This window comes from Pristiophorus japonicus, chromosome 5, assembly GCF_044704955.1.
Source record: "Pristiophorus japonicus isolate sPriJap1 chromosome 5, sPriJap1.hap1, whole genome shotgun sequence".
In the NCBI taxonomy this organism is placed as follows: domain Eukaryota; kingdom Metazoa; phylum Chordata; class Chondrichthyes; family Pristiophoridae; genus Pristiophorus; species Pristiophorus japonicus.
In genome coordinates this window covers 277,955,241-277,981,006 of record NC_091981.1, presented here as the reverse complement: position 1 = coordinate 277,981,006, position 25,766 = coordinate 277,955,241, and the positions used below count along the sequence as shown (strand labels likewise).

General features: G+C 47.7%; 1 protein-coding gene across 1 annotated transcript in view; it reads left to right on the top strand.

The window, feature by feature from the left end:
- Positions 1–25,766, top strand: part of LOC139264014 (NEDD8 ultimate buster 1-like) — a 75,992-nt gene that overhangs the window by 32,209 nt on the left and 18,017 nt on the right. Inside the window, exons 4-8 of the mRNA XM_070880116.1 lie at positions 1,037–1,110; positions 3,486–3,617; positions 4,860–4,939; positions 9,999–10,105; positions 14,304–14,490. Of these exons, the coding sequence (XP_070736217.1) occupies positions 1,037–1,110; positions 3,486–3,617; positions 4,860–4,939; positions 9,999–10,105; positions 14,304–14,490 (580 nt within the window). The remainder of the gene's footprint in view (positions 1–1,036; positions 1,111–3,485; positions 3,618–4,859; positions 4,940–9,998; positions 10,106–14,303; positions 14,491–25,766) is intronic.

The window sequence follows — 25,766 nt, the reverse complement described above, 5'->3', positions numbered from 1 at the left end:
TACTTTTATACTCTATCCCCCTTGCAATAAAGGCCAACATTCCATTTGCCTTCCTGATTACTTGCTGTACCTGTATATTAGCCTTTTGTGTTTCATGCACAAGGACCCCCAGGTTCCTCTGTACTGCAGTACTTTGCAATTTTTCTCCAATTAAATTATAATTTGCTTTTCTATTTTTTCGCCCAAAGTGGATAACCTCACATTTTCCCACATTATACTCCATCTGCCAAATGTTTGCCCACTCACTTAGCCTGTCTATATCCCTTTGTAGATTTTTTATGTCCTCCTCATAATTTGCTTTCCCATCCAAACTTGATTACATTGCACTCAGTCCCTTCATCCAAGTCATTAATATAGATTGTAAATAGTTGAGGCCCCAGCACCGATCCCTGCGGCACCCCACTAGTTACTGTTTGCCAACCAGAAAATGGCCCTTTTTTCCCGACTCTCTATTTTCTGTTAGTTAGCCAATCCTCTATCCATGTTAATATATGAGATCATTTATTAATCCTGCTGCTCCCTGGTTGGTTCCATAACGTATTGTTCAAGGAAACCGTCTCGGATACACTCTATGAACTCTCCTTCAAGGCTACCTTGGCCAATTTGATTTATTATCCAATCAATATGAAGATTAAAATCACCCATGATTATTGCTGTACCTTTCTTACAAGCCTCCATTATTTCTTTATTTATACTTCGTCCAACAGTGCCGCTTCTGTTAGGGGACATATAGACTACGCCCACCAGTGAATTCTTTCCCTTATTATTTCTTATCTCCATCTAAACTGATTTTATATTTTGCTCTTCTGAGCCAATATCATTTCCCACTATGGCACTGATCTCATTCATTATTAACAAAGCTACCCCACCTCCTTTTCCTTTATGTCTGTCCTACCGAATTGTCAAATACCCCTGAATATTTAATTCCCAGTCTTGGTCACCTTGCAACCACATCTCTGTAATGGCTATCAGATCATACCTTGGTAGAGCTATTTGCATTGATAGATCCGTAATTAGCTGAATTAATTGTTTACAGAATCAGAAAGAAGTTGCCAAATGATGAATGCAAGAATATAGAATTGGTACACAAAGGGAAGAATCTAATTAAGGGTAAGTACAAATTCTTGAAGCCTTACTATCTAATAAATCTTTACATCATCATCATAGGCAGTCCCTCAGAATCGAGGAAGACTTACTTCCACTCTTGAAATGAATCCCTACGTGGCTGAACAGTCCAATACGAGAGCCACAGTCACTGTCACAGGTGGGACAGATAGTCGTTGAGGGTAAGGGAGGGTGGGACAGGTTTGCCGCATGCTCCTTCCGCTGCCTGCGCTTGATTTCTGCATGCTCTTGGCGATGAGGTGCTCAGCGCCCTCCCGGATGCACTCCCTCCACTTAGGGCGGTCTTTGGCCAGGGACTCCCAGGTGTCGGTGGGGATGTTGCACATTTTCAGGGAAGCTTTGAGGGTGTCCTTGTAACGATTCCTCTGCCCACCTGGGGCTCGCTTGCCATGAAGGAGTTCCGAGTAGAGCGCTTGCTTTACAAGTTATTGTCGCATCACAAGTTCACTGCCTCACTGCAATCTTTCTAGAAATCTTCGTGAAAGCTTCACAATGATTGCTTTAACGGTGATTCACAGTACACGTTTATCATTGGTGTGAAAATAATGTTTTGGGATAGAGTATAAGTGTAATTTGAGACATGACATGTGGGAAGTGTAGCGTGCTTGGGAGGAACAGCTCACATTGGACCAATGATTCCCAACACTCTCCACTACTGCGGTTTTGCTCGGGCCAGTTACATAAGAATATAAGAAATAGGAACAGGAGTAGGCCATAAGGCTCCTCGAGCCTGCTCCGCCATTCAATAAGATCATAGCTGATCTGATCATGGACTCAGGTCCACATCCCCACCTGCTCCCCATAATCCCTCAGCCCCCCATCGCTCAAGAAACTGTCTATTTCGGTCTTAAATTTATTTAATGTCCCAGCTGCCACAGCTCTCTGAGGCAGCGAATTCCACAGATTTGCAACCCTCAGAGAAGAAATTTCTCCTCATCTCAGTTCTAAATGGGCAGCCCCTTATTCTAAGATTATGCCCTCGAGTTCTAGTCTCCCCCACCAGTGGAAACATCCTCTCTGCATCCATCTTGTCAAGCCCCCTCATAATCTTATACGTTTCGATAAGATCACCTCTCATTCTTTTGAATTCCAATAAGTAGGGGCCCAACCTACTCAACCTTCCCTAATAAATCAATCCCCTCATCCCCGGGATCAACCTAGTGAACATTCTCTGAACTGCCTCCAAAGCAAGTACATCCTTTCGTAAATATGGAAACCAAAACTGCACGCTGTATTTCTGGGTCTGTTGTAGACTAATTGACAGAGATAAATTGATTCATTTACAGCTCCATTGTTGTTGCTTCATACGACTACCAGGCTGGACCTTGATCTTTTTTCGTCTACGCCGATAGAATAGTTTGGCTTCAGCCTTTCCGCTAAACTTGGGGAGTGTTAACGAGGAAATGTAGGAGGAAGGAGAGTGTGATAAGCCAGATCAAGGAAGACCAAAGCTGAAGTTAACATCGAAGCTGAGAGAGTTAGCTTGGGGAGAGACAGATTAAACAGGATTAATAAGGGAAAACCTTTACAGGCTTATACGATACCTTACTGTGTCTTTGGCAGAAGAATGAGAGGTGGTTTTATTGAAACTTATAAGAAAGTGAGGGGCTCAACAAGGTGGATGCAGAGAGGATATTTCCACTCATAGGGGAAACTAAAACTAGGGGACATAGTCTCAGAATAAGGGGCCGCCCATTTAAAACTGAGATGAGGAGAAATTTCTTCTCTCAAAGGGTTGTAAATCTGTGGAATTCTCTGCCCCAGAGAGCTGTGGAGGCTGGGTCATTGATTATATTTAAGGCGGAGATAGACAGATTTTTGAGCGATAAGGGAGTGAAGGGTTATGGGGAGCGGGCAGGGAAGTGGAGCTGAGCCCATGATCAGATCAGCCATGATCTTATTGAATGGCGGAGCAGGCTCGAGGGGCCAAATGGCCTACTCCTGCTCCTATTTCTTGTGTTCTTATATCCTGTTATAGTTAAGGTTTAATATCCTTGGCTTCTGCTGCTGTAGTCTGAGGACTAGTATGCCTGGAGAGTTACTGATGGTCTCACACTACATCTCCAGATTCTATCAGAGATTTTGCAGAGGTAACAGCCGTTCTATGAAGACCTGGAGCCAGCCAGGGCAGAAGAGATTCAACTGGAAGTGAACCATACGATTTTACTTGGGGTGGAAGCCTTTCATCGTGTTTGATGCTCACACCGGCAGCTGGGAGTATATTTTAGTGAGAGTTGTTAGCGGCACTGCATCTGGGCGAAAAGCCGTTTGAGCCCCATTAGCGCCTCCTACAGACACTGGCGGGAGGCGCAACCGACCCGAACTTCTGTTTGAAGAATATTTCCTATTTCCCTCTCCAGACAAAACCCTAAATGAGCAAAATGTGAAGAACAAAGGAACGGTTATGCTCATGCTGGTAAACAAGGATAATCGAGAGCAGACAGCCTTTGTGTCCAGAATTAAAAAAGGAGCAGAATTATTGGCAAAACAAGGTCAGTATTACTGATTCACCATTCTCATTATCTCAGTCCATGTCCATTGAACCTTATTAACAACCTCTGGCTATTAGCAAGATAAAAACTAAGGGTGGAAAATTTCCCTCTGCAAGGTTTGTAAAGAACTTAAGTGTCTCAGACCTGAAACGTTAACTGTTTCTTTCACCACGGATGCTGCCAGGCCTGCTGAATGTTTCCAGCATTTTCTGTTTTTGTTACACTTATATGGCGTCTTCCATGGACCTCCCAAAGCGCTTCACAGCCAATGAAGTACTTTTGAAGTGTAGTCATGTAGGGTACGCAACAGCTAATTCACACACAGCAGGGTCCCACAAGCAGAAATGAGATAATGACCAGATAATCTGTTTTTGTTATGTTGATTGAGGGATAAATATTGGCCAGGATACCGGGGAGAACTTTGAAATAGTGCCATGGGATCTTTTACGTCCATCTGAGAGAGCAGATGGTGTCTCAATTTAATTATAGAAGTAGACGGAGTAGAAGGAACCCATTCAGCCCATCGTTTATGCTGGCTGAAAAAGAGCTGTCCAGCCTATATCCCATATGCCTTGTTAACCACCTTATCTAACTGTCCTGCTAGTTTCAGGGATCTGTGGGCGTACACACCAAGATCCTTCTGTTCCTTCTCGGTAATTTACCATTTATTTGCCTTATTAGCCCACCCCAAATGTCCCATCCGAAAGACAGCACCTCCGACAGTGCAGCTCTCCCTCAGCACTGACTGGGACTGCCAGCCTAGATTTTTATGCTCATCTCTGCATACGTAGCAAACAGCATAACGATTATGCCGTCAACCCTTAGGCTGCTGACAGATTCTCAGTTTAAACATTGTGAGGGAAACCCCACTAAGGACAACTCACACTTGTATAAGTGTCCCTCACATAGAAAACAACATCTGAAGATACTTTACAGACATTGGGCAGAAGAGGAAAAGGAAACAGAAAACCTGGAGCAGGGAGAAGAGAACGTGGTCAAAGGGAAGGATTTTTAAAAGAGGAAGGGAGGTGCTAGGTGGATTATTTTGGGAGGGATTCCCAGAAGCCAGGACCGAATGCCAGAAGGATGGAACACCAATGATAAAATAATGGGAGCTGGGAGTGAGGAGTCGGCTGGTATCCTGGGTGCAGAGGGTGCGTGGAAGATATTTTTATGGGGCATGTTTAGCTCTTGATTGAAGTGGTGTCATTGTGCAGTAACTCATTTTTATTTTGCTTTCAGATGAAGATTTTGAAAAGCCCTATTTAAAAATAGTAGACCAAAACGGGGAAATTATTGAGGTTCCTGAAGAGGAAAAAGTGGTGAGTGTTTATGTGAGCACATATTGAACCTTCTCAGAACTCCGAATTTGCGGAATAATACTAGGAGATAAAGAGCTTGCATTTGCACAGCACGCTATCAAGTAGTCAGCACTTTGCAGCCAATGAGTTTCTTTTGAAGTATTCATATGATGTGCTGTTGTGACTGCCGCTGGTGTTCTCACGCAAGTCGGGGCCACCACGCTGCTCCCAGGCCACTGCTCGCCGCTCCTTTTATGGTCCCTGCTGCGGCAGAGCAGCGAGAAGGCATACTCCTTCAGGGAGTAGCACGAGCTGCGACAGCAGCGAAGAGTGACATCAACAAGGTCCAGGTCAGTGATTGGAGCGTGGGCAGATACAGCAGAAGCGACGAGGTCGGGGCGAAGGAGCGGCGAGAGATTGCAGAGGGATGTGATCGGGGCCCAGGGGAGGCGTGAGTTCGGGACCAGGGTCCCAGGGGTAGCACGGGCCACACTGCGATATGTGTGCGCACTAGGTCCGTGCAGCAGAGCTGGTCTCCAGTCGTCTTGGGTAACCCTTGCCACTGGACCAAGACCTAGCTCTGTCAAGCCCGTGTGGTGGCTGGTGTGCAACGGCCACTACACGTTAAAAAATCCACGCACAGGCACCTTCCACCCTTCAGGATGTAATTCGGGACCTGGAATATTAGGTCCTTCATTGGAACACCTGTGAACTCATCCTTTTTGGTGTGGAAGCAAGTCATTCTCGTTTCGAGGGACTGCCTATGATGATAATGTGACTACCCCTGGATTAGTGTACTACATAGATATGTCTACTCGGCAACTCTTGATGATGCACTACTGGAAGGAACAGATGTGGAAACATCTGGGAAATCTTCTGTGGATCTGCTGGTATCTTTTTTTATTCGTTCACGGGATGTGGGCGTGAATGAATGGCAAAGCTAGCATTTATTACCCATCCGTAATTGCCTAGGTGGTGGTGAGCTGCCTTCTTGACATCTGAGTGGCTTGCTAGGCCATTTTAGAGGCTAGTTAAGAGTCAACCACACTGCTTTGGGCCTGGAGTCACATACAGGCCCAGACCATGTAAAGACAATGACACTCAAGAAGTTGTTGTTGTTGTAAATAGTTCATTAGATGTCTCTGTGACACAGTCGTTTGAGCAGGCTCGAGGGGCTGTCTGGCCTACTCAGATAACGAAGCAGTCCACGCCCGCAAGCAGCAAGACCTGGACAACATTCAGGCTTGAGCTGATAAGTGACAAGCCGCATTCGCGCCACACAAGTGCCAGGCAATGACTATCTCCAACAAGCGAGATCTAACCACTGCCCCTTGATATTCAGTGGCATTACCATCGCTGAATCCCCCACCATCAACATCCTGGGGGTCACCATTAACCAGAAACTTAACTGGATCAGCCACATAAATACCGTGGCAACAAGAGCAGGTCAGGGGCTGGGTATTTTGTGATGAGTGTCTCACCTCCTGACTCCCCAAAGGCTTTCCACCATCTACAAGGCACAAGTCAGGAGTGTGATGGAATACTCTCCACTTGCCTGGATGAGTGCAGCTCCAACAACACTCAAGAAGCTCGACATCATCCAGGACAAAGCAGCCCGCTTGACTGGCACCCCATTCACCACCTTGAACATTCACTCCCTCCACCACCGGCGCACCATGGCTGCAGTGTGTACCATCTACAAAATGCACTGCAGCAACTCGCCAAGGCTTCTTCGGCAGCGCCTCCCAAACCCACGACCTCTACCACCCAGAAGGACAAGGCAGCAGGCACATGGGAACACCACCACCTCCACGTTCCCCTCCAAGTCACACACCATCCTGACTTGGAAATATATCGCCGTTCCTTCATCGTCGCTGGGTCACAATCCTGGAATTCCATCCCTAACAACAATGTGGGAATACCTTCACCACATGGACTACAGCGGTTCAAGAAGGCGGCTCACCACCACCTTCTCGAGGGCAAATTAGGGATGGACAATAAATGCCGGCCTTGCCAGCGACACTCTCAGAATAAAATATGTTTTTAAAAATTTGCATATGAGTTTTTACGACAATCTGGTAGTTTCATGGTCACCATTATTTAATGTACATAGCTTTGATTTTTGTTAGTTGTTAAATTTGGATAAATATACATTTATATTTGTTTGATGAATTTATGAATTGTATGCAATCTATAGTACATATATACATAGTACATAGTACATATAGGCCCTTCCCTCCAATTAGCCTTAGGCCCCTTACACACTTAATCTGGCACTGCCAATTAGTCAGAAGGTTGTCGGTTCAAGTCCCACTCCAGCGACTTAAGCACAAAATAAATTTTAGGCCGACACTCCAGTGCAGTGCTGAGGGAGTGCTGCACTGTTGGAGGTGCCGTCTTTCAGATTAAGCGTTAAACTGAGGCCGCGCCTACTCTCAGGTGGGTCTAAAAATTTCCATGGCACTGTTTTGAAGAAGAGCAGGGGAGTTATCCCTGGTATCCTGGCCAATATTTATCCCTCAATCAAAATAACAAAAAGCAGATTATCTGGTCATTATCACTTTGCTGTCTGTGGGAGCTTGCTGTGCACAAATTGGCTACTGTGTTTCCTACATTATAACAGTGACTACACTCCAATAAAGTACTTCATTGGCTGTAAAGCGCTTTGGGACGTCCCAGTGGTCCCACACACCAGTCAAACGCTCTGATTAGTACCTGGCTACCCTCTGAACTGCCTTTGACTATGATCTGCAGGTCTGCATGCGTAAGTTGAGGTTTCCAATGTTGTGATATTCGTCCCTTTCGCCCAGACACTGTGTTTGCCACCTGCATTGGTCCACAGTGCGCTATTGATCACTAAAGTGACGGTTAAGCTAGTTAAGTAGCATTCTTCTAGGTTCTTTCACATTGGCCGCACATGACTTATAAGCGCATTAAAAAGCAACTGAGCTTCCAGAAAGTGCACGGATTAAAACTACCCATTCTGCGAATGTAGTGAAAAGGGCAAAATAAAATGTATTTCTACTGAGCTTTAAGAGAAATTCCACCCTCCAAGTACTAACGTTACTCTTTGCTTGACATTTTCTTAGCTTAGAATTATATTTGCTGGTTCTTTTCTCTCTCTCTGTCCTTAATGATGAAAAGTATGTGGTGCCACAAGTTTGGTAGTGGATTTTCGTTTCTGAAATTAATAAGGGGCCTGAATTCACACTTCCCACGGGCACATACGAGGCCTGCACGCGGCCGTGGGGTCCCCGCAAGTTACAAAATTAGGTACGCGAAGCGCATGCACCTAAACCCGGAACTTGCGATCTGTCAAGAATTCTCGAAACCCATACGCTCCTGGGATACTTGGACCTCTACGAAGGCCTTCACGTAGAGGCCCAGGACCGTAGGTCTCCGAACCTCCGGGACCACCAGATACTTCTGGAAAAATTTTTTGCGATCGGTAGCATCCGCCCGTGGGAAGCCTCCAACTGCAAATTCTGGGCCAATTTAAGATAGGGTAGGCTTCATCAATAAAGGCTTGTGTGAACTGAGGTTGGGAAATCCCACTCCAATTCCCAAGAGTAAAGGATTCCACCGGACACCATTGGATTCCACATGGCTGCGTATTCATAAAAACATAAGAACATAAGAAATAGCAACAGGAGTAGGCCATACGACCATTCAATATGATCACGGCTGATCTGATCATGGACTCAGCTCCACTTCCCTGCCCGCTCCCCATAACCCCTTATTCCCTTATCGGTTAAGAAACTGTCTATCTCTGTCTTAAATTTATTCAATGTCCCAGCTTCCACAGCTCTCTGAGGCAGCAAATTCCACAGATTTACAACCCTCTGAGAGAAGAAATTCCTCCTCATCTCAGTTTTAAATGGTCGGCCCTATATTCTGAGATTATGCCCCCTAGTTCTAGTCTCCCCCATCAGTGGAAACATCCTCTCTGCATCCACCTTGTCAAGCCCCCTCATAATCTTATACATTTCGATAAGATCACCTCTCATTCTTCTGAATTCCAATGAGTAGAGGCCCAACCTACTCAACCTTTCCTCATAAGTCAACCCCCTCATCTCCGGAATCAACCGAGTGAACCTTCTCTGAACTGCCTCCAAAGAAAGTATATCCTTTCGTATTCATTTGATGTCTTTGTGTGAAGGTCGTAAGGAAATGCCTGGAATATGGAGATGTCTTACAAGTGCGCTCATGGACACTCGTTTTCAGTGCAGTATCAGTTGTTGAATACAGATCTACACTCCATGGGACTTGGGTATCAGTCCTCAGCAATGTCATCAACAATTTCAGTAAGCACATCTGAAAAGGCAAAAAGAAAGACTTCTATAGCACCTTTCGTGACCTCAGGACATCCCAAAGCACTTAACTGCCCATGTAGTACTTTTGGAGTGTAGTCAGTGTTGTAATGTCGGGAACACGGCAGCCAATTTACACACAGCAAGCTCCCACAAATAGCAATAATGACCAGATCATTTGTTTTATTGTAATGTCGGTTGAGGGATAAATATTGGCCAGGACTCTGGGGAGGAACTCCCTTGCTGTTCTTCAAAATGGTTCTGTGGGATCTTTTACGTCACTTACTGTCTTTTAAAGAAAGACTTACAATTATATAGCGCCTCTCACGACCAACGGACGACTCAAAATGCTTTACAGCCAATGAAGTACTTTGGGAGTGTTGTCACTGTTGTAATGTAGCAGCCAATTTGCACACAGCAAGCTTCAACAAATATTGGCCAGGACACAGGGGATAACTCCCCTGCTCGTCTTCAAAATGGTTCCGTGGGATCTTCAACATCCACCTGAGAGGGCAGGCGGGGCCTCGGTTTAACGTCTCATCCAAAGACAGCAGCTTCAACAGTGCAGCACTCCCTCAGCACTGCACTGGAACGTCAGCTTAGATTTTGTGCACATGTCTCTGGACTTTGAACCCATGACTATCTGGCTCAGAGATGAGAGTGCTACCCACTGAGCTGGGTCAGATGCTTATATAGACAGACAATACTTTAAAGAGGTCACCTAATAGCCATTTTTTGTTAATCTGCCCTTTACATTTGTTTGGCGATAGGTTATTCTGACGGCCTTGATCCTGCATGAAGTTGGCAGATCTAATATGAAGAAAGGGGATTATGTTCGAGCACTCGTGTTCTTAGACTTCGCAGAGAATGAATTCAGGTGATGGATTTTCTCATTTTAATTTCTTTCATATCTGAACAATGTTTATTTTTATTTGAGCAACATGTAAAATGATTAATATACCTTCACCACCCTTACACGGGAAAGTGGAGATAAATATAAGGTTGTACGATCATGGTACCTTGCCTTTGTTACCTCTAGACTTGACTATTGCAACGCACTCCTGGCTGGCCTCCCACATTCTACCCTACGTAAACTAGAGGTGATCCAAAACTCGGCAGCCCGTGTCCTAACTCGCACCAAGGCCCGCTCACCCATCACCCTTGTGCTCACTGACCTACATTGGCTCCCAGTTAAGCAACGCCTCGATTTCAAAATTCTCATCCTCATTTTCAAATCCCTCTATGGCCTCGCCCCTCCCTATCTCTGTAATCTCCTCCAGCCCCACAAGCCCCCCCGAGATATCTGCGCTGCTCTAATTCTGCCCTCCTGAGCATCCCTGATTATAATCGCTCAACCATTGGCGGCCATGCCTTCTGTTGCCTGGGCCCCAAGCTCCGGAACTCCCTGCCTAAACTTCTCCGCCTCTATCCCTCTTTCCTCCTTCAAGACACTCCTTAAAACCTACCTTTTTGACCAAGCTTTAGGTCACCTGTCCTAATTTCTACTTATGCAGCTAGGTGTCAAATTTTTAGCACATAATACTCCTGTGAAGCACCTTGCGACGTTTCACTACGTTAAAGGCGCTAGATAAATACAAGTTGTTGTTGTTGAGTCCTGTTTCAAGATAGCCATGCTCATGTGTGCGTGACCTAGATGGTAATAATGTTTCTGAAGTTTCAAGAATCTGATCTTCATATCGAAACTTTTATTACAAAAATAAGACCTCTGACATTCTTCATAGTGAAGACTGTGGTGTCGAAATTGACCCTTTCTATAAGAGTCATGGTGCCTCTTTGAGGCAGCGACGGGTTGGTGAGGAATCACCGTTCGGTCAGTGCGGAGGGGCTGACATTTTTATAATTGCCCTCGTGGAGTTTCCCGGTGGAGAACATCTCCACTGCCCCCATTTTCCCTCCCTGCCGGGCAGGCACCGATCCCATACCAATGGGCGGCGACCCCCGCTGGAAATTGCCCGTCTGGAATTGCCCCGCCAGAGTGACGCCGCCGCTAGTCGGTGTCCCCAACAACTTTTTCCGGTGGCAACCTTCTTGTGGCTGGGCGTCATGTCCGCCCTTAAAGGGGAAGGTGCACTGCCGCGGTCACCATTTTATTTTAATTGTCGGCCGACTGCCAGGTCGGCCCGACAATGATGGCTGCGAGTTCGGCCGGGCCGCCAACTGGGGCACCCCCTCGTGGGTACCGGGCCACTGGCCCAGCTGAAACCCTCTCTGGTGGCCCAGTGTTTGTCACTAAAGTGGCTGCAGAGTTCGCAGCGGCCCTCCCCTTTAACAGCCGCTCGGACCTGCCCGTACTGCTGGTGACACCACTTCCGCCCCGCTACAAAAAAAATTCAAAGAGCTGAATTTCTCCGGATTGTCCTCCCCATGCATTGGGGCAAACAGAACCCTTAAACATCGGTAGGTGCGTCCCGTTTTGGGCAGAGGGCAATTCCGGCCCCTGTAACTCTTATTCCACGATGACTTTGAATACAAAAATGTGGCTCAGTGGGTAGCACACTTGTCTCTGAGTCAGAAGGTTGTGGGTTCAAGTCCCACTCCAGGGGCGTGAGCACAATAATCTAGGCTGACACTCCAGTACAGTGCTGAGGGAGTGCTGCACTGTCGGAGGTGCCGTCTTTCGGATGAGATGTTAAATCGAGGCCCCCGTCTGCTCTCTCAGGTCGATGTAACAGATCCCATGGCACTATTTCGAAGAAGAGCAGGGAAGTTATCCCCGGTGTCCTGGCCAATATTTAGCCCTCAATCAACATAACAAAAACAGATTAGCTGATCATTATCACGTTGCTGTTTGTGGGGGCTTGCTGTGTGCAAATTGGCCGCCGCGTTTCCTACCCTAAAACAATGAGTCCATTCCAAAAGTAATTAATTGGCTGCAAAGTGCATTGCGATATCCGGTGGTCGTGAAAGGTGCTATATAAATGCAAGCAATTCTTTCTTTCATTTTTTTTTCTAAGGATGAGTTTATAGCAGTCAAGATTAAGAAGGGAATTGACATACAGTGGTTGTTCCAGGCAAGTTGTTTATTCGGGGGGAGGATTCAAATACCAGGGGGCAAAAGTTTAAAAATAAGGAAATTAGGAGAAAGGAAATCACACTGCGTAATCGTGTTGTGGAACGTTACTAGGAAAGACCATTAAAGCAGACAATGTAATTGGGTTCACAACAACTAGATGTGTTTATGAAGAGAAGGGATTGAGGGATTTGGCGAGAAGGCACGTTGGTTGAAGTGAAGAGGGTGTCTTATTGGACCTATTGGCTTTTTCCATTCCTAAAATTTTCTTCTGTACTTAATGTAAACAAGGCTTTGAGTTGGTTACTTGAGCTACACTTGACAAGCACTTTGAGGCCCTTTGCGCTCCGGGTTTCGCTGTGAATGGCGCCGTTGACGTCTCCTGCGCCCGGTCGCGATCCTCTGGTCCCGTTTTGTGGCAGCGCTGAGCAGCACCGCCGGGAAGATTTGCGCCGGGTGTGGGACGCTTTTGGTTGCGCCGTATGCCCGATCCGTCCGCCCGGAAGTGTGCCCGCAATGACCGCCTGGGAAATCAGTGCAGTCGGTGGCACAGAGGAAGGTAAAATTCTCCAAAGGTAAGCGCGAGTGTTTGTTCTTGTAATCGTTTTAGCCATTTGTGTTGTGCTGGCGTGGGCAATGTTTTGAGAATAGTTTAGTGGGACTTTTTTAAGGTTTTCCCCCCCCACCCCCCCAGACACACGGCCCGGCAGGTTAGTTCACGAGTTTCCCATCTTTGCGCCACGAAAAGTGTACAACGCCTCCTTTCGCGCCGCGACCCCTGACTCAGGGCCCAGGTGCCCAAATCTCCTTACCAAAGCGCAAACTATTCTCGGCCGGGACCTTTCCCGCCCCGCCTCCGTTTTCGCCCCGAAAACCGAAAATTCTACAATCCAGCCAATAGTGTTTATGATACTGGATTAGTAATCCAGGGGCCTGGCCTAATGATCTGGAGACATGAGTTCAAATCCCACCACGGCAGCTGGGGAATTTAAATTCAGTTAATTAAATAAATATGAAATTAAAAGAAACTAATGTCAGTAACGGTAACCATGAAACTACAATTTTGTCATTAAAAACTCATATGGTTCACTAATGTCCTTTCGGGAAGAAAATCTGCCGTCCTTACCCGGTCTGGCCTATATGTGACTCCAGACCCACAGCAATGTGGTTGACTCTTAACTGCCCTCTGAAATGGCGGCTCACCACCACCTTCTCGAGGGCAATCTGCAATGGACAATAAATGCCAGCCATGCCAGTGTCACCCGCATCCCGCAAATAAATTTTTTTTTAAATCAGCTTATACTGTGGAGAAACAGCTTTAACCAACTCTATTCTTGTCTCATGCCGTGAATTTTGCTTTGTAACTGCAAATAATATGAAATATGTAAAATTACATACAGACTGTGCGACTTCAAAGTGGTCACTGAATGATATCTGTGTGCCCTGTTCTAAGTATCCCGGCCCTCTAGAATTATAGAATCATACAGCACAGAAGGAACTGGTGCACCTGGAGACTACACTTGATTTCAGTCCTCATGGACAATGCCACAGGAGATCGACTGTTGAGTATACATAGAAGAAACCCTGGGCATAAAATCAGTAAATAGTGGTGGCGTGTACAACAACAACTTGCATTTATATAGCATCTTTAACATAGTAAAACATCTCAAGGCGCTTCACAGGAGCGTTATCAAACAAAATTTGACACCGAGCCACATAAGAAGATATGAGGACAGGTGTTCAAAGAGGTGGGATTTAAGGAGTGTTAAAAAGGAGGAGAGAGAGGTAGAGTCATTTAAGGGGGATTTCCAGAGCTTAGGGCCCAGGCAGCTGAAGGCCGATGGTGGAGCGATTAAAGTTGGGGATGCGCAAGAGGCCAGAATTGGACAGGAAGATCAGCCTCTCGATTAAGTAAAAATTATAATCAGATCCAACCTAAGCCATCCTTCCCTGTGAAGCGGGAAAGTTAACTCGATCCTAAGGTGAAAGAATTGTTGGAGCGATTCTCCTTGCCTTGTTTTTGATGTACTGGTCTATTTTACAGAAAATGTGATGAAGTACATCTGAACAGCATTGACAACTATGGAGTGCTGAATCTGGATGTGATCTGGTGTAATCTTCAAATACAGAACATTCAGTTCCTCCATGATGCGAGAAAAAGGTTAGAAAAAGCTCAGAGCTACTTCAACAATTGCTTTGGAAAAAATCAAGAACGGCTTCAAAAACTTAAGGTTGGTTGATTTAATTTGTTTGCAAGAGTTTGCTCATTTGCCCAGGTATGCACAATCACAGTCAGTCCCACCTTTTAGTTTGCTCGGTTTATTTTTTTATTTATTCATTCCAGGGATGTGAACGTCGCTGGCAAGGCCAGCATTTATTGCCCATTCCTAATTGCCCTTGAGAAGGTGGTGGTGAGCCGCCTTCTTGAACCGCTGCAGTCCGTGTGGTGAAGGTGCACCCACAGTGCTGTTGGGGAGGGATTTTGACCCAGCGACGATGAAGGAACGGCGATATATTTCCAAGTCAGGTTGGTGTGTGACTTGGAGGGGAACTTGGAGGTGTTCCCATGTCCCATGCGCCTGCTGGTCTCGTTCTTCTAGGTGGTAGAGGTCGCGGGTTTGGGAGGTGCTGTTGAAGAAGCCTTGGCGAGTTGCTGCAGTGCATCTTTGGGCCAAGGTGTTTATTCCATTTCTGAGGCTTATGGCCTAACTTTAGAGCTGCATTTTTAAAAATCAAGTCTACCCTTATCTTTTTCTGATATCCCTTCTCATGTAGTTACTCCAGAGTTGTTTTATTAAAGAATATGGAGGTATATTTTCCAACTGTTACTTACAAATAACAAATATGTTCGTGCCAAATTGTTCTGTGCGCTTTTAAAAGGCTGTTTATAGTAAACAATTTACTGCCCACTTTACAGAAAGCACAGTGAGAAATTTGGTACAAGCTCATTACACGTCTGTACACAAACAATGCCTCTCGGTAAACTCCTGCTAACAACACGTCGGTAATTGTCGCTCTCTGTAACATGGACTGATTGGAGTGGACGTCCACCTTGGCCAGTCACAGAAAACAGGCAGGATCGCATCTGTCACCTCACTATACGGATTCAATGGTGCTGAATGTCATAAGAACATAAGAAATAGGAGCAGGAGTAGGCCATACGGCCCCTCGAGCCTGCTCTGCCATTTAATACGATCATAGCTGATCTGATCATGGACTCAGCTCCACTTCCCTGCCCGCTCCCCATAACTCCTTATTCCTTTATCGGTTAAGAAACTGTCTATTTCTGTCTTAAATGTATTCAATGTCCCAGCTTCCACAGCTCTCTGAGGCGGGGCCTATAACGGGAGGCCATCGCGACTCCCCCCTATTTGTGCGACCACCCAAAGATTCATTTTGACTGTTTAATTACATAGGATTACATAGGATACGCAGCACATAAACAGGCCATTGGGCTCAACCTGTGTTTATAGAAACATAGAAACATAGAAAATAGGTGCAGGAGTAGGCCATTCAATAAGATCATGGCTGATCATTCCCTCATGCTCCACTCGAGCCTCCTCCCGTCTTTCCTCATCTAAATATATCAGCGAAGCCCTCTATTCCCTTCTCCCTCATGTGCTTGTCTAGCCTCCCCTTAAATGCATCGACACTATTCGCTGCATCCACTCCCTGTGGTCGCGAGTTCCACATTCTCACCACTCTCTGGGTAAAGAAGTTTCTCCTGAATTTCTCCTCAGTAAAATCCTTTCTTCTTGCATCAAAGCCCTCAGCAGGGGTGATAACTCTTGTCGTCGGGCCTTGAATTAGAACCTCTTACGCATGTTGGGGCCAAAATTCACCGGCCCCGAGGGGACGGCTACCGTGGGGAATGGGCATCCGATCGGAAAAAATCGATGGACCACCGCGATGGGGTGTTTTTCCCTCCCCGAGCCTTATACAGCTCGGGGGGCGGGGGGGGAGATTTGAGCGGTGCGCACTTCCGCTGGAAACGGCGCGGTGAATCCACGGTAAAGGAATGTTTGCAGCAGTGACATCAGCAGCGTGCGGGCCACTAAAAAGCGGCCACAACAGCAAAATTCACAGCGAAGAAGGTCGGATTTTACCCGGCAGTGGCCCCGCGAGTTTTCCAGTCAGTGCACAAACGCTACACCGCTGCAGGTTTGCCGTGATCGGCTCCGTTTCTTGTGTTAATTAGTTGGTCATTGTTTTGGCTCCATTAAACCTGCTGAGTGCTGCTCAGAGCTTTTCACAGACTTTAGTATAGCTTTCAGGTCTGACTCTTTAGTGGAGGCCTGTCGGCCTCGTTGTGGACTGCAGGGACCTGCTTGGCAGGGTTCACCCTGAGGACGGGAGGAGTGATGGGAGGGCGACACCTGGGACACCTGGTCAGAAGCAGGGCAGCACGCAGGAGAAGGCATCGCCGTCAGCACCGTGCAGGCAGGCAGCGGGCAAGGGAGGCAGCAGCCATGGCTGCACAACAGAGAGAAGGGCGTGCAGATGTGCGCAGACCTGCAGCTAGAGAGGGTGGCCAGGAGGGAGATGGCATCAGGAGGAGGGTGAGGGATGCTGTCCTCCCTCCCCCTCCAAATACTGGGAGAGGAGCCTTTCCAGCAAGAGCCTCCACAGAAGCCCGAGAATGAGAAGGACTAGGGAGATGGCCAGCAGGCACCTGCCAGGGGAGGTGGGCAATGCAGACGTGGGAGGAGGGGGCCATACCCTCAAAGGGTCTACAGACCTCAGTTCTCCTTTCTCCAGTTCAGTGATGAGCAATGCCTGTGAAGGCTACGATTTTGGACGGAAGTACTGAGAGAGCTCTGCACTGTCCTGCGAGAAGATCTGCAGCCTCAAACAAGGCTCAGGACCGCCCTCACCGTGGAGACCAAGGTCACCATCGCCTTGAATTTTTTACGCCACGGGGTCTTTCCAGTCTGCCACTGCAGACATTGGCAACATCCCACAATTCTCGGCACATCGGTGCACCCAGCAGGTCATGGATGCACTGTACAGGAAAAGGCTCCAGTACATCTCCTTCCCGATGACAAGGGACAAACAGGTGGAGCGACAGGCCGGATTTGCCCGAATGGCAGGCAAATGAGCGACTTATGCCGGCGGGAGCTCTCATTCTCGGCGGCAAAAGCGCTTGCCGCCCAAGAGCCGCCGAGGATGGAGTCGGGCCCACGGAGGGTCGAAGACCTGCAAAGCAAAAGCATAAAAAAAAACATCTGAAGACCTTCAGGGGGACCCCATCCAGGTAAGTCCCTGTAAAGAAAAAAAAATTGCAAAAACTGTATTAACCATTTTTTCACCAACTTCTTACCTACTGTCGGGGACAGACCAGCCTCCAGCCAGCGGTCCTTCCCCGTTCTGCCACTGACTCCTGCCCGCATCAATATCTCAGCTTGGCGGGCGGGAGGTCCGTTACGTGATTCGGCCGTCCACTGACGTCGGCGGGAGGTTTCCGGCAGTTCTCCCCTCCCACCTGTTCCCGCCCGCTCCAGGCCACGTCGAAAGTGGCACTGGGCAGATGTTGCAGAGGAATGTCGGCGGCAGCGGGCGCTAAGTTCTTCAATTTCGGGCCCAAAGATTTATCCAATTATCCAAATCACTGCAAAAACAGAACATAAAGAACAATATAATAATACTGTAATCATTTTTTACCCCTGTGCATCTCACTATAACACCTGCTACGCGTGACTACCCGAACACTACACCTAGCTGTCATCCCTGTGGCTGCATCATGGGTCCGGGAAGGCTGCTGTGGTTGTTGGCTGTCCTTCTGGGATGCCCTAGAACACCTCTGGGCCTGGAAGGGCCGGGTGCAGACTGGCCAGCACCCTCCTGGGAGGGTGCATCCTCACATATACGGAGGTGCCTGTCACCTCCCCTGCAATCTCCCTCCATGCATTATGTACTGGCGGTCTGCCAGGTCTCCCCACGTCAGGAAACAGTATTCTTCTTCTGTCCTCCACACCGTTCATCAGTGTCTCCAGCTCCATATCAGTGAACCTGTTGGCTCTCCTTGCACCTCTTACACCAGCCATCCTTCCAAACTCCTTCCAAACCTCCTTCTATACTCCTTCCAATCTCCTTCCAAACTCCTTCCCCCCTCAGGGCCTCGCTGCAAGCAAATCGGAAAAGGCCAGGGAGCAGCTGGCTCATTGGAAACCTTTACCTGCGTGCTGAATTTCTCAGTGATGATAATGCTCAAATTAAGACAGCCACACCGCTGAAAGATCCACTTTGGAAGGGTTCATTAGCGCTGGAACCCATTTGTTCACATGGGGTGGTTCGGCCACAAAACAATTTTGGCAGTAATGGCCACAAAAAGTTGGGGTGAGCACCAGCTTTTCAGCGGTACTGATTTTCGGGCCCGTTAGGTCAGCTCAACCAGTCATCAATTTTTGTACTCATTTATGTATAAATAATATTCTGCTGTTTATTTTTTGCTTTGTTTCGTCTTGGGATAGGGGCAACATTGATAAGCAGTATTTATTGCCCATTCCTTGTTGCTCTGAGGGCATTAAGGGTCAACCTGATAGTGTGACACTGGCCTCATGTGTAGGCCAGAGCAGGTAGGGGTAGCGGTTGAACTTCCCAGGAGGACATTAGTGAATCATTTGAGCTTTTAAACATCGTCATTTTTGTTCTGCTACGAGAAGACCACCACAGATTTATGAAGCAATGTTATAACTTGCCATGGTCAATATTTATCCCTCAATCAGCATAACAAAAACAGATAATCTGGTCATTATCACATTGCTGTTTGTGGGAGTTTCCTGTCGCGTTTCCCACATTACAACAGTGACTACACTCTAAAAGTACTTCATTGGCCGTAAAACACTTTGAGACGTCCGGTGGTTGTGAAAGGCGCTATATAAATACAAGTCTTTCTTTCTTTCATGGTGGGATTTGAACTCCCAATCTCTGGGTTGCTAATCTAATACCATAGGCTACTATACCTATGCATGTAGATCCTGGACTTAGAAAATCTAGAAGTTTACAGCGCAGAAGGAGGCCATTTCGGCCCATCGTGTCCGCGCCGACCGACAAAGAACCGCACGGCCCTCGGTTAGCAACCCTGAAGGTTACATATAAACCTATGAACAGTGAACAATGGTGGACAGGTAAAGAGCACCCGGCCCAACCAGTCCACAACTGCGACACCCCTTGCACCGCAACATTCTACACTCCACCCCAACCGGAGCAATGCGATTCCCTCCAGACCTGGTGGGCATTGATACATCGATTATCCTCTCAGCACCGTCCACGGGCAGGGGGAGCTTTAAATACCTGGATTAGCATTTTCTTCAAATTTAGGAATCTGCACATAACGCAAGCGGATTTAAGGACCAGGATTGGGCCAGTAGTTGCAGGCTAATCTAGTTAGAATGCGAGGTTATAAAGAAGTTATGTGTGTAATGTAAGAAAAGAGCAGGTGGAACTAGTGGGTGAGTGTAAATAGATGGGGAGGGAGGGTAACCCAGTTGGGTCGGATTACAGGGTGAAGACATCAGCCTGGAGTGACAGGTGCAAATTGTCAGAGACGCGTCAAAGATAAAGTGCTGTCGATAGTGTCCGGTGTCTGGGTCTGTAATAATAGAACACTGGCCCCTTTTTATCCCGATGTTCTGGGGAAGAATTGACTGCTTAAAGATGTCTATAGCCCCCCCTCCTAAGGTTAATTACTTGTCGACCCTCCTTAGAGCAGGCAGGGGTGTTCTCCCAAAAACCCCAGAGAAACTTACTGTAGCGACTGGCTAGACCTTGCTCGTGGCTTTTTTTCTTTATTCATTCACAGAATGTGGGCGTCGCTGGCAAGGCCAGCATTTATTGCCCATCCCTAATTGCCCTTAACTGAGTGGCTTGTTAGGCTATTTCAGAAGGCTGTTAAGAGTCAACCACATTGCTGTGGATCTGGAGTCAGAAAAGCAGCAGATTTCCTTCCCTAAAGGACATTAGTGAACCAAATGGGTTTTTATGACGATCCTGTAGTTACATGGTGACCATTACTGGTACAGGTTGAACCTCCCTGATCTGGAACCCTCAGGACCTGGCCTTTTCTGGATAAGGGATTTTTCCGGACGAGGGGTGGGCACGTTAAATTGGATGGTACAGGTACTGAGCAAGGGGATATCAGGGCTGGCTGGCTTGGGGCAGAGATTGTGGGGGTGGGGGGGTGTGGATCACAGGGTCAGGCCAACGATTGCGGGAGTCAGCAGCAAGGATTTGTTCATGTTGGGAGTTCTGTGCATGCACCACCCGGTGGCCGGGAATGATTCTGGATAAGGGAGTTCCAACCTGTATTGGCTTTTTATACCAGATTTATTTAATTAACTGAAATTTAAATTCCCCAACTACTGTGGTGGGATTTGAACTCATATTTCCAGATCATTCATCCCGGCCTCTGAATTACTAGTCTAGGTAACATAACCACTATGCTACCATTCCCTGAGTCCTATGGCGCCGCTCAGTTCTATGATTGCAATAGGGAGGAAGCTTTAACAAGGGGCGCAGTAACGATTGAAAGCTTATGTGTGATGTCAGACGCTTGGCCAGTGAAGGAACACAGAGCACCTTCCTGCTACAGACAAGGTGCTATTTACAGGTGAGCCAAATGCTGTCAGTGGTATTGGTGCGGGGGCCTGTATATATAACACAAATACTGCTAAGATGATTTGAGGATGCAATGTAGGGATCACAGTGGAGTCACATTCCTCAGTTAGACAGGTGCATACAAAATCTCTGAAATATGAGATTTTAATTTAATTGTATTTTCGAGGGTTTTTCTTGACGTCCATATTGATGAAGCCCGTGCATATTTGATCACATGATGCTCCAGGAGGGGTACACTGATTGTAACCGCATTGGGAACGATGTGGTTTAAGTGTTGAGACAATTTGCACCCAGTTTACTTCTCTGTCGTTCCTCTGTTTCTATCTCATCTAAAATCTCATAGGTTAAGGTGACGCACTGTTGGTCCCGCCATCCGCTGACGTCCCAGGTGCCCCGGTGCCCTCGGCATGCCGTTATCAGATCGCACTTCCATCAAGTTACTGCGCAATTCTTTTTGAGCTGAATGGTACAGCAATAGTCTAACCAATGCTGCGCACTGTTAGATGCCCTGCTCCAGCATGATCCGGCCCACAGTGCTTTACTGTGTCCTCACGACATGCTAAAGTGCTTCACAACACACAGCCAATTGATTGTGAGGTCTCCGTTGTTTACAAGTCAAACATGCGGCACAAGGTCCCACAAGCAGCAATAAGATGAGTGTCTGGTTAATCTGTTTTTGGTGGTGTTGCTTGAGGGAGAAATGTAGACAAGGACACCTGACCTTTGGCAGGAGGTACGATTGTGTGACTGATCACCTAACACCAGATACTAATATCGGGTTGGTGATATTAATTTGGTAATGATATTAATATTGGGTTGGTGATACAGGTACTAGTTTGGTAATAGTATTAACATTGGGTTGGCAAACTGGTTTGATAATTACACTAATATTGGGATGGTAATACTGATTTGGTAATGCGTCAGGTGGCACATAATGGCCTTACATCATTGCCAGCACTGCATCGGACCACGAGAAACTCAGGTATTTCTTTGAAATTGTGTCAAGGACTCTTTAACGTTCACTAACCAAGCAGATAAGACCTTGGTTTAACATCCCATCCAAAAGAGGACCTCTCTGACTGCATATTTGCAGAATAGTTCTCGCATGTTGGATGGGGTGGTCTGGATTATCTGGTGTTAAACGCCTCTCTCTGCTATTGTAACGGTAGCATCTTGATTGAAGTAGGCAAGCGAAAACGGAACATTCTGGAAACCCTCAGCAGGTCTGGCAGCTTCTGTGGAGAAAGGGGAAAACAAGTTAAGATTTCAGGTATAATGTTCCATCATATTTATCTGTAATATCTTCCACATGTGAGGAAGGATTATACCTGAATCGTTTTTGTAAAGTCCTTACACAATACCACAAATCCACACGAGGCACATTCTATGGACAAGGTCACTCTGTGGCCTGCACCTTTATTCACAGGACCAAGAAGTGATGACCCTGCGTGGGACCTCCCTTTATATACCTGGATGACCAGGTGAGGAGTGTCTCCCACAAGTTCACCCCCTGTGGTCAATGTGTGCATTTCTCAAGTATATACAGTATTGCAGTGTTGTTACATGAAGGTTACATACATGACATCACCTCCCCCCCCCCCCCCAACGTCTTATTGGGATCATAGGTTAAGTCTTTCGGGTGGTCTGCGCTCCCTCGTGGAGCGCCGCAGTTGGGACTCTGGTTGTTGAGTCTTGGCATGCGTGTCTGTCCCCTGTGATGATTCCGGCCTGTCCGGGCTGACCGCAGGGACTGTGCATGCTGCTGAATGGTCTTGTTGCTCGTTCACTGGCGGTGGTGTGAATACCATCTCATGATCTTCCTCAGGTTCCTCAGTGTCCATGCTGAACCTTTTTTTTACTTGGTCCAGATGCTTGCGGCATATCTGCCTCTTGTTAAGTTTAACCACGATGACCCTATTCCCCTCTTTGTCTATTACAGTACCTTCAAGCCATTTGGGCCCCAAAGCGTGATTGAGAACAAATACGGGGTCACCAATTTCTGTACATCTCCCCCTTGAATTACGGTCATGGTACGCATTTTGGGACTGGCGCTTGCCTTCAACAATGTCGGACAAGACAGGATGAATGAGGGACAGCCGAGTTTTGAGTGTACGTTTCATAAGGAGCTCCACGGGCGGGACCTCCGTGAGTGAGTGCGGTCGGGACCTATAGGCCAGCAGGAGGCGCGATAGGCGGCATTGAAGGGCGGGATCTTGTTTTATGATTTGGACTGCACGTTCCGCCTGGCCATTGGAGGCCGGCTTGAATGGTGCTGTCCTGACATGATTGATGCCATTACCCGACATGAACTCCCGGAATTCGTAGCTAGTGAAACATGGGCCATTATCGCTAACAAGGATGTCCGGCAAACCGTGGGTCACAAAGACCGGACGCAGACTCTCCACAATGGTGGATGTCGTGCATGAATTCAAAATGATGCACTCGATCCATTTCGTGTACGCATCAACCACGATGAGAAACATTTTCCCCATGAATGGACCCGCGTAATCTACAGGGCCACGGGCTGAGCGGGGCCTCCCTTGGGGCATTTCCCAGCTGAGCACACGTCGTGCACCTGCGAACACAGTGTTCCAGGTCTGAATCAATTTCCGGCCACCAAACGTGTGACGGGGCAATGGCCTTCATCAGCACGATGCCTGGGTGCTTGCTGTGGAGTTCCCTGATGAAAGCTTCCCTGCCCCTCTGGGGCATGACTATCCGGCTGCCCCATAGTAGGCAGTCAGCTTGGATGGAGAGCTCATCCATCCGCCTGTGAAATGGTCTGACCTCCTCGGGGCATGCTGCGTGTGCGGGCGCCCAATCCCCAGTCAGAACACATTTCTTAATCAAAGATAGGAGGAGATCTCTGTTGGTCCAGATTTTGATCTGGCGGGCTGTGATAGGGGAGCCTGCGCTGTCAAAGACATCAACGGCCATGACCATCTCAGCGCTTTGCTCCGCTGCCCCCTCAGTGGTGGCCAGTGGAAGCCTGCTGAGTACGTCAGCGCAATTTTCAGTGCCCAGCCGGTGCCAGATGGAGTAGTCATACTCAGCCAGCGTGAGAGCTCATCGCTGTATGCGAGCTGACGCATTGGCATTGACAGCTGTCTGACAACAGGGATGGTAACGGCTTGTGGTCCGTTTCTAATTCGAACCTCCATCTTTTTCACCCCATAGACACATGCGAGTGCTTCCTTCTCAACCATCCCATATCCACGTTCTGCTTGAGAGAGCGGCCTGGAGGCATTAGCCACAGGTTGGAGTTGCCCCTCAGCATTGTACTGCTGCAACACGCAACCAACCCCATAGGACGATGCATCACATGTCGGAACCAATTTCTTACAGGGGTTGTACAGGGTCAACAACTTATTTGAACAGAGTAGGTTACGCGCCCGATTGAAAGCCCGTTCTTGACAGTCCCCCCAAAACCAATCGCAACCCTTACGCAGGAGCACGTGTAACGGCTCCAACAATGTGCTTAAGTTCGGCAGAAAGTTCCCGAAATAGTTCAAGAGTCCCAGAAATGAACACAACTCCAATGTGTTTCCGGGCCAGGGCGCTCGTCAAATTGCCTGTTTTAGATGCGGTAGGCCGAATCCCGTCTGCAGCAACCCTCCTGCCCAGAAACTCGACTTCGGGAGCCAAAAACACACACATAGGTTTCTTGAGTCACAGGCCTATCTGGTCCAGTCGGCGTAGCACCTCTTCCAGGTTGTGGAGGTGTTCCTCGGTGTCCCGACCCGTGATGAGGATATCGTCCTGGAATACGATCATTCCAGGAATGGATTTGAGCAGGCTTTCCATGTTTCTTTGAAAGATCGCGGCCGCTGATCGAATGCAAACGGGCGCCTGTTGTAAACAAACAGTCCCTTGTGCGTGGTGATTGTGGTCAGTAGTTTGGATTCGTCGGCCAGTTCTTGGGTCATGTAGGCTGAAGTGAGGTCCAACTTGGTGAACAGCTTGCCGCCTGCCAGAGTGGCAAAAAGATCCTCCACTCTCAGAAGCGGGTATTGGTCTTGTAGGGACACCCGGTTGATAGTGGCCTTGTAGTCGCCACAGATCTTGACCGAGCCATCCACTTTTAGGACGGGAACAATGGGGCTGGCCCAGTCGCTGAATTCAAAGGGGTGAGATGATGCCCTCTCTCAGCAAACAGTCCAATTTACTTTCAATTTTCTCCCGCATCACATACGGCACAGCTCTGGCTTTGTGGTGCACTGGTCTGGCGTCCGGTGTGATGCGAATCACTACTTTGGTACCTTTGAACGTCCCGACGCCAGGTTGGAATAGCAATTCAAATTGCTGTAGGACCTGTGAGCATGAACTTCGCTCCACAGATAACACTGCATGCACATCCCCCCATTTCCAGTTCATCTCAGCTAACCAGCTCCTCCCTAACAGTGCGGGACCATTGCCTGGGACAATCCAGAGCGGCAGCCGGTTCACTGATCCATTGTGTGTGACAGCTAACGTTGCACTGCCTAGCACTGGAATGATTTCTTTGGTATATGTCCGTAATTGAGTCTCAATGCGTTCTAGTTTAGGTCTGCTGGCTTTGAGTAGCCATAGTTTTTCGAATTGTTGAACACTCATGAGTGACTGGCTGGCCCCCGTGTCCAGCTCCATGCGTATAGGGATGCCGTTTAATATGACCTTCATCATCATAGGTGGCATTTTGGCATATGAGCTGTGAATGTTTGCCACATGAACCCGCTGAACTTCAGCATCCATTGATTTGCCCCACGCGTCATCCTGCCTCGCAGACCCCTCTTCTGGTCCATCTGCCTCGTAAATTAGCCTGGTCGCAGGCTTCCTGCACATTCTGGCTAAATGGCCAGTGAGGTTACAATTTCTGCAGGCGAACTGTTGAAACCTGCAAGTCCTGGCAGCA